This window comes from Physella acuta, unplaced genomic scaffold (genome assembly GCF_028476545.2).
Source record: "Physella acuta isolate Inbredline_101_S28 unplaced genomic scaffold, ASM2847654v3 ptg000418l, whole genome shotgun sequence".
Classification (NCBI taxonomy): Eukaryota; Metazoa; Mollusca; class Gastropoda; family Physidae; genus Physella; species Physella acuta.
The window spans coordinates 227,212-241,363 of NW_026731937.1; the positions used below are offsets into that span (position 1 = coordinate 227,212).

A 14,152-nucleotide genomic window follows, 5' to 3' on the forward strand; every position below is an offset into this window, starting at 1 on the left:
TAGGTTGATGAAATAAATTTCATATACGCGTATTATATCAAATTTGTAGTTCTGTATCAACTTTTCAGCGATTTCTAATAACCGGAAGTGGAACTTATTGTACTTTTAGTTTTTGAAAAGCCTATAACTTGAGTACTGTTTAAGATAGATAAACGAAATTTCACATATAGATTATAGATCAAATTCTCTGCCTTCTGTCAAATGTTTAATTTTCGTTGACCGGATTAAGTAATTTACGCTAATTTCCGATTTCCCCAAAAAACCTATATAAATTTGAAAAGTACTAATACTATTCCGCATTATTATACCCATATTGTTTGACGTTCACTTGGTGCCAATTCTTTTTTTTTATACGAGATTCTATACTATTTTAGCAAGTTTAAGTTATTAACATTGGATTAAAAATCATGTCTGTATATTCGAGAAAGTTTAGAGGAGATCCTTCCCAGTTTATTTAACTTGGAGTAGAGGGAAGAGCTTTTGAACCTACTAGAGACTTTACCGATAAGTGTTCGATAAATAAATTTTAAGGAAATTTTAAAATCTGTTTTACAATCTTCATGGTCCTTAATGGGTTAATGTAGAAAGATTGGACTCATTCGCAATTTGTCGCGTTTTTGTGCAATAAGCTCCTCCCAATCCCCTTATTTAGGTCGTCACACGTGCACACCACTGCAAATTTCCCCAGCGAGCTCACTCTGTGTTTGCACGCCACACCAATCAGGTTGGTAACAAGTGTTTGTGTATCATTCAAAGTTATCGGCACCAAAAGTGTAACTACTGGAATCTTCCTTCGTTAGCATCTAACTACAAGGTAAACAAAGTCTTTGATTTGTTTATAACTTATAATAGTACAATTTTTTCCTCCATGCATGACATACGATCGATACACTTCACCCCCTCCCCCTCTCAGCCCCAACGTTAAAAGTTCTTGAAATCGTTTTTTATTCCTTTTAAAATTTTAATTATACTTTGTCGAAATTAATATATTACTTAATTACTGTTTTAAAAGTTTAAAAAAAGTCTTTAAAATTTTGAAAAAAAAACAACTAAAAAAATAGTATTAGTATCCCAATACCTCTTGTATACCAGTTTTCACATCTATTTTTGGTTTCGAAAATAAACTGAACCTGCTAATGAAGATTTTATACCATTTTACTTTCTCGTATACGAAGTATAGAGGAAGAATTTTAATGGTCCAAAAAAAAATAATCGAAATCGAGATTTTCACAAATCTCGACGTTTTACACTTTCCTGAGTCGGAAAAACATAGTTTCACATATAGTGCATATATAAGTACTAGCTGCATACCAGTGCTCCGCCACAGCAAATCTTTTTTAAATGTACCAACTTGGGAACAGAACTAAACTAAACATAACACAAACCAACGCAAAAAAAAAACACAAACGAAAAAACAAACACAACACTTATAACATAAACACAATTTAAATGCAATCATAAAGGCAAATTGCTCACAGTCTAGTCCCGGCGGACGCGTCCGACTCAGTGAATGACTACAAAACATAGGCGTAGCGACCCTTCCGGCGCCCGGGGACAAACTTTCGATTTGCACCCCCCCCCCCCCCTCGGACTTTCGATTTGCACCCCCGCCTTCAAACTTTTGATTTGAAATCCCCCCCCCCCCCTGAACAAACTTTTGATTTGCACCTCCCTCAAACTTTCGATTTGTACCCTCCCCACCCCCCACCCCCAAACATTCGATTTGCACCCCCCCTCGCATTTTTTTTCCATTCCATTTTTGCGCCCCCTAAGGTCGGCACCCGGGGACATTAAATAAATTCTGACACCCCCCCCCCAATAAAGTTTTATGACTAAAACCATTGCGCACTAAATGAACGTGATGACTTTATATAATAATGGGGAATAGTTGATTAAAAATAATAATTAGTAAACAGTACGCTCATTGAATAAAACAAATAAAAGATAGCCTTTTATCAATAACGAGCCGACCCGCGGCGAATCAAACGCCGCTATTTATTTGTTTTATTTTCTACTTATCAGTATTTCATAATTTGAATGCTGCCACTGAAAATATTTGCTTTAAAACACTAAAACCCTCCTTTCCCCAACCCCTATCCTCCCCCCGTGAAAAAAGCTTCCTCATAGTTACCTCCCCTAAGTTTAAAATTGTTTCAAACTAAATTATCTTCCCCTAATAGTCGTCATTAAATCCGGCTCTACGATTGTAAACATTTAGCGTGAACCACAGCTCACCAGACCATGTGGGGGTGGGTGTGATAGCGATATGCCTCGAGAGGAAGAGAGGGGCTGCTAGGAGGCGCACTTACAGCTTGGTGTTTTCTAACGTCTCCAAGAAGAGAAGTATATATATAGATGTACTCTTACCCGTCTGCATAATTTGTATTTACATTTTTCTAATTATAATAATCCAACAATTATTGGAGATTTTGGAATCACGTTTTTAGCGTGAGCTGAATTTATTTTTAAATTACCTCCCTTGGCAAAATTACTAAACAGTTCAATTAGATTTTTCTACCCTACTGTTATTATGTTTTTAAAATGTATCCATTTTTTCTAGGAATATAAACGAAAATGATATTTGACATTGATCCTTTTAATATGTTTTAGCAATGTGCGCGTATTTAATATTTTCTTGACGTTATGCAAAAGAGTAAAAACAGTGGCAACTATAAAATAATGTTATGTCGTTTTATAAACAAACCCTACGCTATTACTTATATTAAGACACTTCGATGCACTGAAAAGCACTGCAAGATGTGATGTTTACTTTTATGGTTCAAAAATCTATAGCGATGACGGAAGAAAGGCAGGACTGACACACTACCAGCCGGCTTATATTATAGAGTATATCAAATTTGTAGTTCTGTATCAATTTTCAGCGATTTCCGACAAACGGAAGTGCAGCTTATTCTACTTATAGTTTTTTTAAAGCCCGTAACTTGAGTACTATTTCAGATAGATTATTAATATTTCATAAGTAAGTAAAAGATCTATTTTTCCGCCTTCTATTAAATATTGAGTAGGCCTACTTTCCGATGACCGGAAGTAGTAATTTACGCTTTGTCTGATTAAAAAAAAACGCTGATTAATTTATAAAGTTTTAATAATATTCCGCACTATTATACACATATTGTTTGCCATTCACTTGGTGCGCAATTTTTTTTTTATACAAGATTCTATTCTATTTTAAAAAGTTTAAATAATTAAAAATGGATTATAATTGTGGAGGATCTCCGTCCTTTTAGAAAAAGATATTCGTCAGAAGCCATTCGTATTTCCCTCCGTGTTAAATAAAACATGCGATATCAATTATATTTACATTGATTTTGATTATGATGGCATGACGATTGTTATTGATTCGTAATGACAACCGTTATTTCTGTTGTTTTGTATTACTAGACTACCCGTCATCCATTGGATAACTGTGGGTTTCGGGGGTCATCCATAAAAAACATCACGTCTGTCACTTATCTTCACAAAAAACAAGACCCCCACATTCAAATAGACGTCACACCTGAGACGTTTTAGTCTTTTAAAAACACGTATTTCGGCTGAGCATGGGTCTGAAAACACTATCCCTTTATATGCTGAGATTCACAAAAGCAGGTCAACTCTAATTCACCTGCCCAGTGTCCCCACAACTTAGACATGTTTATGTCTTTTAAAACACCGATCAGAGTTTCTTCCAGACATCTCGGGGTGAGGGAGGTGAGAGGGGGAGGGCTCCGCCCCCCCCCCCTTCCCCCCACGAAGAAAGTCTCCCGGCCCCCCCCCCCCCCCCCCCCGGAGAAAAAAGTCTGGAAGAAACACTGACACCAAAACAGACTGAGTATAGGTCTGATCACATTACCCCTTCATATGCTGACGTCACAAGTGAACTCTACACCTACCCATCTCTACTTCGCCTGCCCAGTGTCCCGCGCCAAGTCTAAGACAACATCTTTTTATCGTTTACAAAAAGATTCCGGCCGAGCATGGCTCTGACCACACTATCCCTTCATATGCCAAGAACACAGAAACAGATGAACTCTACTTCATCTGCCCCGTGTCCTGCCCCGTGTCCTGATAGACAACTTTATCATTCACATCTATAAAAAATTTACAAAAAACAAATATTTACAAGATGTGTTTCGAACCCGTACCACACACACGGTTAGCGATTAAACTATCAACTCACCTATCACCAATTATAAGCAAATTTAGCGGTATAGAATCCTTGTATAAAATTTAAGTTACACAAATAGACCCTAGATCCAGCATTTCAAATTTAATATTATCCAAAATTAGCTTATTCCATAGCTAAACAAACAAAGATTTATATAAAGTAAAATATTAAGGCCTGAAATAGTTTAGTACATCTAGATAGAGCTAAATCTAGAATTTACGTTAAGTCTATAATTTTGCAAAATTAGCGGTATAGAAGCCGCGTATGAATCTTAAGTTACGCAAATAGGCCCTAGATCAAGCATTTCCAAATTAGCATAATCCATAGCTAAACAAACAAAGATTTATGTAAAATAATTAAGGCCTGAAATAGTTTAGTATATAGATTCTAGGTTCTAGATTTAGAATTTACGTACTTTAAGTCTAGATCTAGAATTTACGTTATTTCTCGTGACCTAGATCTAGATTCATAACTTTTTCTTCCTTCGACAGCTGATATGTAGATTTAGAGAAATGTATTGTAAAACTAAATAAAAAAGAAAGTTGAAAATTGATAAAAGTGTTGGAACGTAATAAATAAAGCAAACGGGCGTATTGTTAAATTTATAGCCGACAGAAAATTAGCTTTAGAACGCGTTAAACATTGGAATGGGAACACAATCTTCTTCGATAGAAGCCGCCATTGTTGATGTAAAAATTGTTCTCCACCTTACATACTATTTTACAGCTCTCCACATAGCGCAGATTCTCTCCAGTAGTCAATCAGACAAACAAAAAACAAACAAACAAAGAAACAAACAAATAAATATTCAAACATGTAAACAAACTGGAGTTTTAGTAGTATATAGATAGACTAGACTGACCCGGTCATCCCTTGTATAACTGTTTGTTTCGGGGGGCGTCCATAAATGACATCACGTCTGTCACGCATCATCACAAAATAACCAGACCCCCACATTCAAAAAGACGTTTTTTATCTTTTAAAAACACCGATTTCGGCTGAGCATAGGTCTGACCACACTATCCCTTCATATACTGACGTCACAGGTGACCTACTAAACTCTACTTCACCTGCTCAGTGTCTCGCCAAGTCTCAGACATCATGTTTTTATCGTTTAAAAAAAAAACTATTCCGGCCTAGCATGTCTCTGACCACACTATCCCTTCATATGCTTAGGACAAAGAAAAAGATGAACTCTACTTCACCTGCCCTGTATCCCGCCAATTTCAGATAAGCAGCTTTGTCATTCACATCTAAAAAAAAATTAAATCTTTTTTTTTTATAATATTGACGTGATGTGTCTATAACCCGTGCCACCCGCATGAAAGCCCATTACACTAACAACTTAGCTATCTAGACTCGTGACAACACTAATGTTTTTTGTGCTATATAATAATACGTTAAGTCTCCTTATGCAACTTGATTTACGCGCATAGGCCCTATCTCTAGATCTAGATCTTAGTCTAGTAACTTTCAAATTAAATGTTATCTTAAAATAGCCAATTCCATAGCTAAACAAAGATTATATAAAATAATAAAGGTCTGAAATTGTTTAGTATATAGAAACTCATTATTATCTAAATCTAGATAGATCTGGAATCTATATATATATATATATAATTCTCTTCTTGGAGACGAGAGGAAACACCAAGCTGTAAACGCGCTCCCTACCCCCCCCCCACCCCTACATGGTCTGGTGAGCTGTGGTTCACGCTAAATTTTTACAATCGTTGAGCCGGGTTTAGTGACGGCTATTAAGGGCAGATAATTTTGTTTGAGACGATTTTAAACTTAGGGGAGGTAACTAAGAGGAGTTTACTTTCACTGGGGGGGGGGGGGGGTAGGAGTTGAGGAAAGGAGGGGCGTTATCGTCCTTAACGAGCTACTGGTCGTGTTTTTAAGGAAATATTTTCAGTGGCAGCGTTGGTACTGTCGAATTCACAAATTATGAATTACTGAAAAGTAGAAAATAAAACAACTAAATAGTGGCTTATGATACGCCGCGGGTCGGCTCGTTATTTATATTCTACGACTGGTTTGCTTAAGTATAGTTTTTGCGTAGCTCTTGTTAGATCTAGATTAGACCTATTCTAGATCTAGATAGATAAATCACACAGATTTATATCAAGTAGGCTTATTTAAGGACTGAAGTAGTTTAATAAAGAAACTCAAAAATTGTATTATGATTTTAAAATGGATTGTATTTTTAACTAATTAATCTTTGGTTTGACCTAGATTCTAGATCTAGATCTATAAATATTTTTCTTGAACAGATTGTAGAGCTAGAGAAATTTATTGTAAAACTAAATGAAAAAGACAGTTGAAAATTGATATAAGTGTTTGAACGTAATAAATACAGCAAACGGACGTATTGTTAAATTTATAGCCGACAGAAAATTAGCTTTAGAACGCGTTAAACATTGGAATGGGAACACAATCTTCTTCGATAGAAACCGCCATTGTTGATGTAAAAAGTAAACAAATCATGTGACGTCACTATTCCCACAAAGTAAAGTCAATGTTTTAGACTTTTAAAATTAATGTGGTTAATCTACCAATTAATAAATCAATAAATTAATTAACGTCTTTAAATAAATTTGTGATTAAAGTCTGTCTCAAAACAAAAAATGTTATCTACCTACATACTATTTTACAGCTCTCCACATAGCGCAGATTCTCTCCAGTAGTCAATCAGACAAACAAAAAAATAAATATTCAAACATGTAAACAAACTTGAGTTTTAGTAGTATATAGATAATTATTATAAATCTATTCTCCCTTTTTTACAAAAAAAAAATGGAAACGATACTAGAATGTTTAAAGGAGAAGCTCTGACGATGATGAAGCTGGCAGTTGTGTCACTGGTTGCGACATACCTTACACCTGGCAGCTGTCAAAGCCCATGTGAATACACACCTCATTTTTACGTAAGAGATTTTACGGCACTTTCTCCATGTGTAAGATCGTACCTGTTTATAGTGTAAAGGATTTGATTGCAATGTGTAATTAATTTTACTGGCTGGTGGTGGGGGAATCTGGCTTTGGTGTAGGTGTAACCTAGAGAACGGTGGACATGGGAGATGGAAGTAATGTGATTTATTTTGTTTAAGAAAGTAATTTATAAATACTTGTACTCCCGAATTGAGGTATTTTTAAATTTGTGAACCAAACAGATACTGGAGGTGTATGTGTATTTGTGTGTGTGTGTGTATGGGGGGGGGGGGTGTTGGGGGTGGGGTATGAATGGAGGATTTCTTGAAACAGAGGTAGCCGGCTAAAGGCTAAAGCTTTTTATTTGGGACTTTTAAATTAGAAAATGTTGCTCTAATTTTTACTCAGTGCAGTAACGAAATCTTCAACGTAAAGAAAATCAACGCAATTATGGGGTCGGCGTGGTCGAGTCGGTAAAACTCATGGTTGCTAAATCGAAAAGTCTCGGACAGATGAGGCGCGTTAGCTGGGGACAGCCCACTCTTCAAGAAGAGAGAACTCCAAAATCAAACAACTGATTCCTTGTAGTTTGTTCTTGGTTGGACAAAAGCTATGTAAACAAATTAAAAAAGAAAAGCAGGCTGAAATCTGACTTAATGGCCTCAATAGTGCATAACCAGTTGATGCGTATGCTTAATTGTGTTGGAGGGGATCCCTTCCTACACAAAAATCAAGAACAAAGAAGAAGAAGAAGAAAAAAAACGCAATTATATTATAATACCGAAATGAAATAAACACGAGCACTACAGATGCCAACACCTTTTCACACAGACATGCACATAATTATACAATTGCACAAACGTATGCACATACAACTACAAGTAATAGCTACCACAACATAGAAGCATAGGGGCGTAACCAGAAATTGCTCATACGTGAGACCATACGTGTTAGTTTCAACGTGGGTTTTACTTGGCGACGACACTAAAGCCGGGTCAGGGTGAGTGGTTTGACACCTGGCCTCGGGAAACCTGGGGTCTGGCTCATATATATATATATATATATATATATATATATATATATATATATATATATATATATATATATATATATATATATATATATATATATATATATATATATATATATATATATATATATATATATATATGTGTGTATATATATATTTATATATATATATATATATATATATATATATATATATATATTTATTTATTTATATATATATATATATATATATATATATATATATATATATATATATATAAATATATATATATATATATATATATATATATATATATATATATATATATATATATATATATATATTTATATATATATATATATATATATATATATATATATATATATATATATATATATATATATATATATATATATATATATATATATATATATATGTATATATATATATATATATATATGTGTGTGTGTGTGTGTGTGTGTGTGTTACGGTCAAAGCCCGAAGTGCGGCCAAAGCGGCTCTCTTGGCCAAAGCCCGAAGAACTTAGCACTAAGATCGTATTTCGTACATTGGCCGGCCAATGCACGCACTGGCCGGGACGTACTGGCCAAAGTCCGAAGCCCTTAAACTTGACAGCGTATTTTGTACATTGGCCGCCCATAGAGCGCACTGGCCGGGTTTCCATTATTCTGGGTGCGGTGTCATTGTGAGTAACGTATTGTTCGGCTTTTGTTTATATAGCATTCTATATGCAATGCGAAATGGACCAAAAGGACCGTCAGATCAAGAGACAGACACCAGATGGCTGTCAAAAGAAACAAAATGTAAATCCATGTTAGTTTCCATATATGGGCTACAATTGTATGTGACAGCCTCCTCCATGATGACAATCATCAAAGAACAAAATCAAAGTCAGTCGGCGTCACCGACCACGTGCAACAAGATGGACCGTTCAAAAGACTTTGCCACGTTCCTTGTAAGTTGAACAATAGTGTCCAATCGACTTGAGATGGCGTGTGCGTCAGAAACCAGATCTTGAGAACATTGAACAAGAAATGGAGGTTGCCATAAATGCAACGACATCCTCAGCTAACACATCTGCCGTGACAATAATGTGGCCAACAGATTCTGTATAGTTTGTGAAAACCATTGCAGTGCAGCTCATTCTTGTGGATTCTGTGGCAACGATGTCCATGCTATTTGTGGAATACCCAATGAAGCAGACGAAGGTTACTGAGGAAATATTACCGGTAGATTATGTCACAACAAACAATATATCATGGAACACAGGTCAGCAGCTCATACTAGCTTGCAAACTCAAGGTGCTAAGATGCTTAAAACATCAAATATAAAATTTAAAGATGCTGATGTGGGTCACAATGTACGCATCCGTGTTCCAGATGTTGAAAGAGGTCGCGGTGATCCCCAAAGCGTGATTGCAGTTGTCATGAGCGTTGAGGGCGGTTTCTACAAATTAGGAACGGAACATTGTGTTCTAAAACAACTATATGCTAGAAGTGAGTTTTCAATTCTTCACGTCGTCAGTTGGCACTGATGAAAAATCACTACGAACTATCGCGTCTTCACAATCATTGACTGGGGGCCAAGGCTACACTCGCTGCAATTGCACAACCAAATGCACAACAAATTGCTGCAAGTGTAAAAATAACAAGCTACTAAGTAATTCTAAATGCCATAAAAGTTCAACTTGTTGTAACAAATGATAATATTGATTGATTGAGACTATAGTACAATAAAATTTTTGAATGTTTCTGTCATTTACTTTAATTAATAATCAATAAAAACTTAATTTTCTGCTCCTTATGGCATATAAAAAAAACCAAAATATGCTCATGATCTTCTAATTCGGACTTTGGCCGGTCGTCCCTAGCCAGACGATCTTCTAATTAAGACTTTGGCCGGTCCACCATGGCCAGTCGAAATCAAGAGCTATTTCAAAAGCCGAAATCAAACAAAGTTTCGGACTTTGACCGGTCAATAGGAGGCGATATTGGCCGGCCACTCGGTGCATTGGCCGACTTCGGGCTATGACCGTAACATATATATATATATATATATATATATATATATATATATATATATATATATATATATATATATATATATATATATATATATATATATAAAGGCTCTGTGCTTGCTCTCGTTTTAGTTAAATAACGACACATGTCCACCAAAAGCCGTCTGCGCTGACGTAGTGGGCTGGATCCGTGAGAGCCCAAATGGATCACCGTGCGAGTTCACGACCACCATAAACTGCTGGTGTAACCGGCACACCCCTTGTCCAATAGACGATGGGAATGCTTTCTACGTCTCTAATCGCTTCACGTAAGTGTGTGAACTGTCGGTTAGGCTCAGGTTGGATAAAATGTTGGTCACTCTCTCGCTCTTTCTCTCGCTTCATATATATATATATATATATATATATATATATATATATATATATATATATATATATATATATATATATATATATATATATATATATATATATATATATACCTCTCCCCCCTCACCTCTATAGCGGACATCATAGACCTCTCAAAACTTAATACCAATTTACTATTAATCAGTAACATGTATTGTGTACCTATTTACTGATACACGGCTTTAATATTTACGATGATGTTTATTAATAGGCTTAACTACCAAAAAATAGAATGTAACCCATGGAGGAAGAAATTAGTAGGTTTTATTTTTAATTAAACGTCAAAGTATAATTATTTTTTGAAAAATTTCAAGGATTGTCCCCACTACCGACCAAAAATGTGTGCAAAGTATTCAAACCTTTGTGTGTGTTTGCGGTGAGGGTAGGGGGGGGGGGGCGAAGCGGGGTGCTAACACAATATAATTCCCTGTACTCGTTACACACTATTAGTTTCCGTATTCGGTGAGTGTATTTTAACGATTGATAGTAGCATTTATGAGATTAATAAGTCGCAAGGCCTCCTCGGGTTCATGGCTTCCATTCTGTTTACTTAATCGCTTAATTTAAAAAAAAAAAATAAGATTCTTCCATAAATGACGTCACACTCAGTAGGGGCTGGAGGGGCATTTCAGAAAGTTTGAAGAGACACTGCAATAATGTTAGATACTGAAATAAAGCCGTTGCTTCACGTTGTTAGTTTTCTTAAAACTTCAAACGAAAACCAACCGAGGCCTATTCAATGGTGACCAGTAAATATTTTAGAAAAACAAATTGCTGTTTTATTTTTAAACTTATAGTTTTGAGAGTTTTGATGGGCTGAGGGGTGACGTCATTTTAGGTGTTGGGTCCTGGATTTTAATGAATACTAGTGACGTAGGATAAGGTTTATAATTGTTTAAAATTGTTAGCACGTCGATGTTAAATTCAACCTGTGGACGTCCACATGGACCAGAATATATATATATATATATATATATATATATATATATATATATATATATAAATATATATATATATATATATATATATATATATATATATATATATATATATGTGTGTGTGTGTGTGTGTGTGTGTGTACATATGTACAATTCACATTTTATATTTTCTTTCTTTCAATTTATCAAATTGTAGGTAAGGAAGCTAAGTAATTTCCTGTTATTAGTTTAACAGAACAAAGCATTGATAATTTAATTAGATTTATTAGCACGTTCCTCTTGCTTACACGTTTTCAATTATTTTCCCCCAGACAATATACTTGTGGTCGCGCATGTTCATTCCCGTGGTGCGGGGAGAATCAAATTGCTAAATCAGTTGAAAATGATTCGCCAGAGTTTGGAGGCAAAAACTTTACTAGAGTCAGTTTTATTGATCAATATGAGATAACAATGGCGAAATTGTCAATTACAAAACTAATAGAAATTGGACTTAGTTTAAAAACATTACGAACAAAGTATAGATGTATGAATATACATAAAAAAATATAAATAAAGCCATACATATATTTGTATATATATATATATATATATATATATATATATATATATATATATATATATATATATATATATATATATATATATATAATTTTAAAAAATACAATTCTGTTACTTTAAAAGTTGTATTCTTTATAATATTCTAAACCAGATTGAGTGTAGATGTCCAAGAAACCACATTGGCTCAATGGGGAGAGATGCATTTGCGACCAGATTTAGTCGCAACAGGGAGAATGCAACTCACTCCTCACAACTTTATGTTTGCAACCCACAGTTTGGTAGTAAGTGAAGGTCACTCTGACACAGTTACCATCGGATAAAATCAGATATAAATAAGTCAAGCTACACACACATAGACAATTACACACATACACACACAAACACACACATTTTAAGTTTTATGCTGATGTGAATGCTTTGGTTTAGGTATTTTTCTTAAGGTTAGATAAGGTTATATACATTATACAGATATATAGTTTGAGTTAGAGTTAGGATGCTAACTTGAGGAAGGGGGGGGGGTAATTGACAGTGGGGTGATTGACAGGGGGGAGGGAAATGTCCTGGGGATAATTAATAGGGGGGGGTAATGTCCTGTAGCCCCAATCAACCACTCACTTACGGACTCACCCATCCTTTAAAAAATCTCTCTCTATATATAAATAAATGGGATATATATATATGGGATATATATATGGGATATATATATATGGGATATATATATATATATATATATATATATATATATATATATATATATATATATATATATATATATATATGTATATGCAAATAAATCTTTAGGCTATATATAAAAAATTTTGGGCAGATTTAGAGTTGGTCCGTCAAAACATATAAATTTATTCTGCGCTTAAATAATGCAACGGCTTAATTAATCAGCCTACTTAAAAGAAAAGTAATTGGGTCAAATTTTTGGAGATAAGTCAAACATCAACTCATTTTGCATAACATTAATGATGTATTGTAAAACACTTTGAATTTCATGTTTTAAAAGAAAACGTTTACACTTAACTTAAATCGCTCAGTGTTAAATTAGCATAACATATTTTGTTTAGTTGTTATGGTTTAAATAATTAAAACAAAAACTCCTATTTGATCTTTACAGATAGAGCTGACCCATGTGCGCCTAAAAAACCGAGTGGTTAAGTCACGTACAGTACAGCGACAAGAGTAATGGACAACATGAAATACCGGGAAAGAAGGGCACATACCTTACACAACACGAAATGGTTTACTTGGAAGTTTTTTTTAGTCAGTCTTAAAGCATTTCTTAAGCTTATTTTAACTGCAAATGCTGCTTCTAGTTTAGACCAATTAAATCTGTGTTAGGATATTTAAATGACAACTTATTTGAAATTTGATTTGGGAGAAAATTCATTTGTTATCTGCCATTTTCAAGCTAAACATATTAATTTACTACATTTACAAGATATTGAAAATACTTTTAAGTTTTGGTTTTAAAATAATAAGTACTAGTAATGTGTGCATGTATAAATAAAAACTAGAAATCAATCAAATCCAAGATTCGATGGACTAGAATATGTTTCCAAACTCTTGTAGCTGTGCTGATCATGAATAAAATTAAGAAACTGAATTTTATTTTGTCGTTTACCGTTGCTTTGATTGTGATTTACAATTTTTTTTTCTTCTGTTTGTGTTCCACTGTAAATAACATCACTAAGCAGGTGCTAGTGTAAAGTCCATGGAAAAGAAAATGATGTGATATATATATATATATATATATATATATATATATATATATATATATATATATATATATATATGCATACACACAGACATGTTCAAAATTACAAAACAAAGTTTTTCGGACCCCGGGAGGTGTTTAACGTCGAGATTTGTGGGTTTCGAATTTTCGCACGATTACAATACTTCCTCTATACTTCTTATACGAGAAAGTAAAAGTTAAATAAAATCTTGTAAAAGGGTACTTAACTGTGTGGATTGACAACAACTTAAATTATATATTTTTTAACTTCCCTTTTATTGCTAACACAGCGTGCCTAAAATGAAAATAAAATCTAGGTGCCTACTACTTTATAGTAAGTTTTTAAAAATTTTCT

At 34.3% G+C, this 14,152-nt stretch overlaps 1 protein-coding gene across 1 annotated transcript; it reads left to right on the forward strand.

The window, feature by feature from the left end:
- Nucleotides 1–665: 665 nt before the first annotated feature.
- On the forward strand, nt 666–13,663 carry LOC131942671 (uncharacterized). The gene is made up of 6 exons (XM_059302575.1): nt 666–814; nt 6,981–7,095; nt 10,282–10,457; nt 11,807–11,915; nt 12,205–12,334; nt 13,177–13,663. The coding sequence occupies exons 2-6, from the start codon at nt 6,982–6,984 to the stop codon at nt 13,215–13,217; spliced, it is 570 nt and encodes a 189-aa protein (XP_059158558.1). The 5' UTR covers nt 666–814; nt 6,981; the 3' UTR covers nt 13,218–13,663.
- The last annotated feature ends 489 nt before the right edge of the window (nt 13,664–14,152 follow it).

Bases quoted from the DNA above. Each gene is read 5' to 3' on its own strand.
- LOC131942671 (XM_059302575.1), top strand. From the start codon at position 6,982: ATGTTTAAAGGAGAAGCTCTGACGATGATGAAGCTGGCAGTTGTGTCA. The intron at 7,096-10,281 runs GTAAGAGATTTT...CTCTCGTTTTAG, and splicing joins AATACACACCTCATTTTTAC to TTAAATAACGACACATGTCC. The intron at 11,916-12,204 runs GTCAGTTTTATT...ATTCTAAACCAG, and splicing joins GAGGCAAAAACTTTACTAGA to ATTGAGTGTAGATGTCCAAG.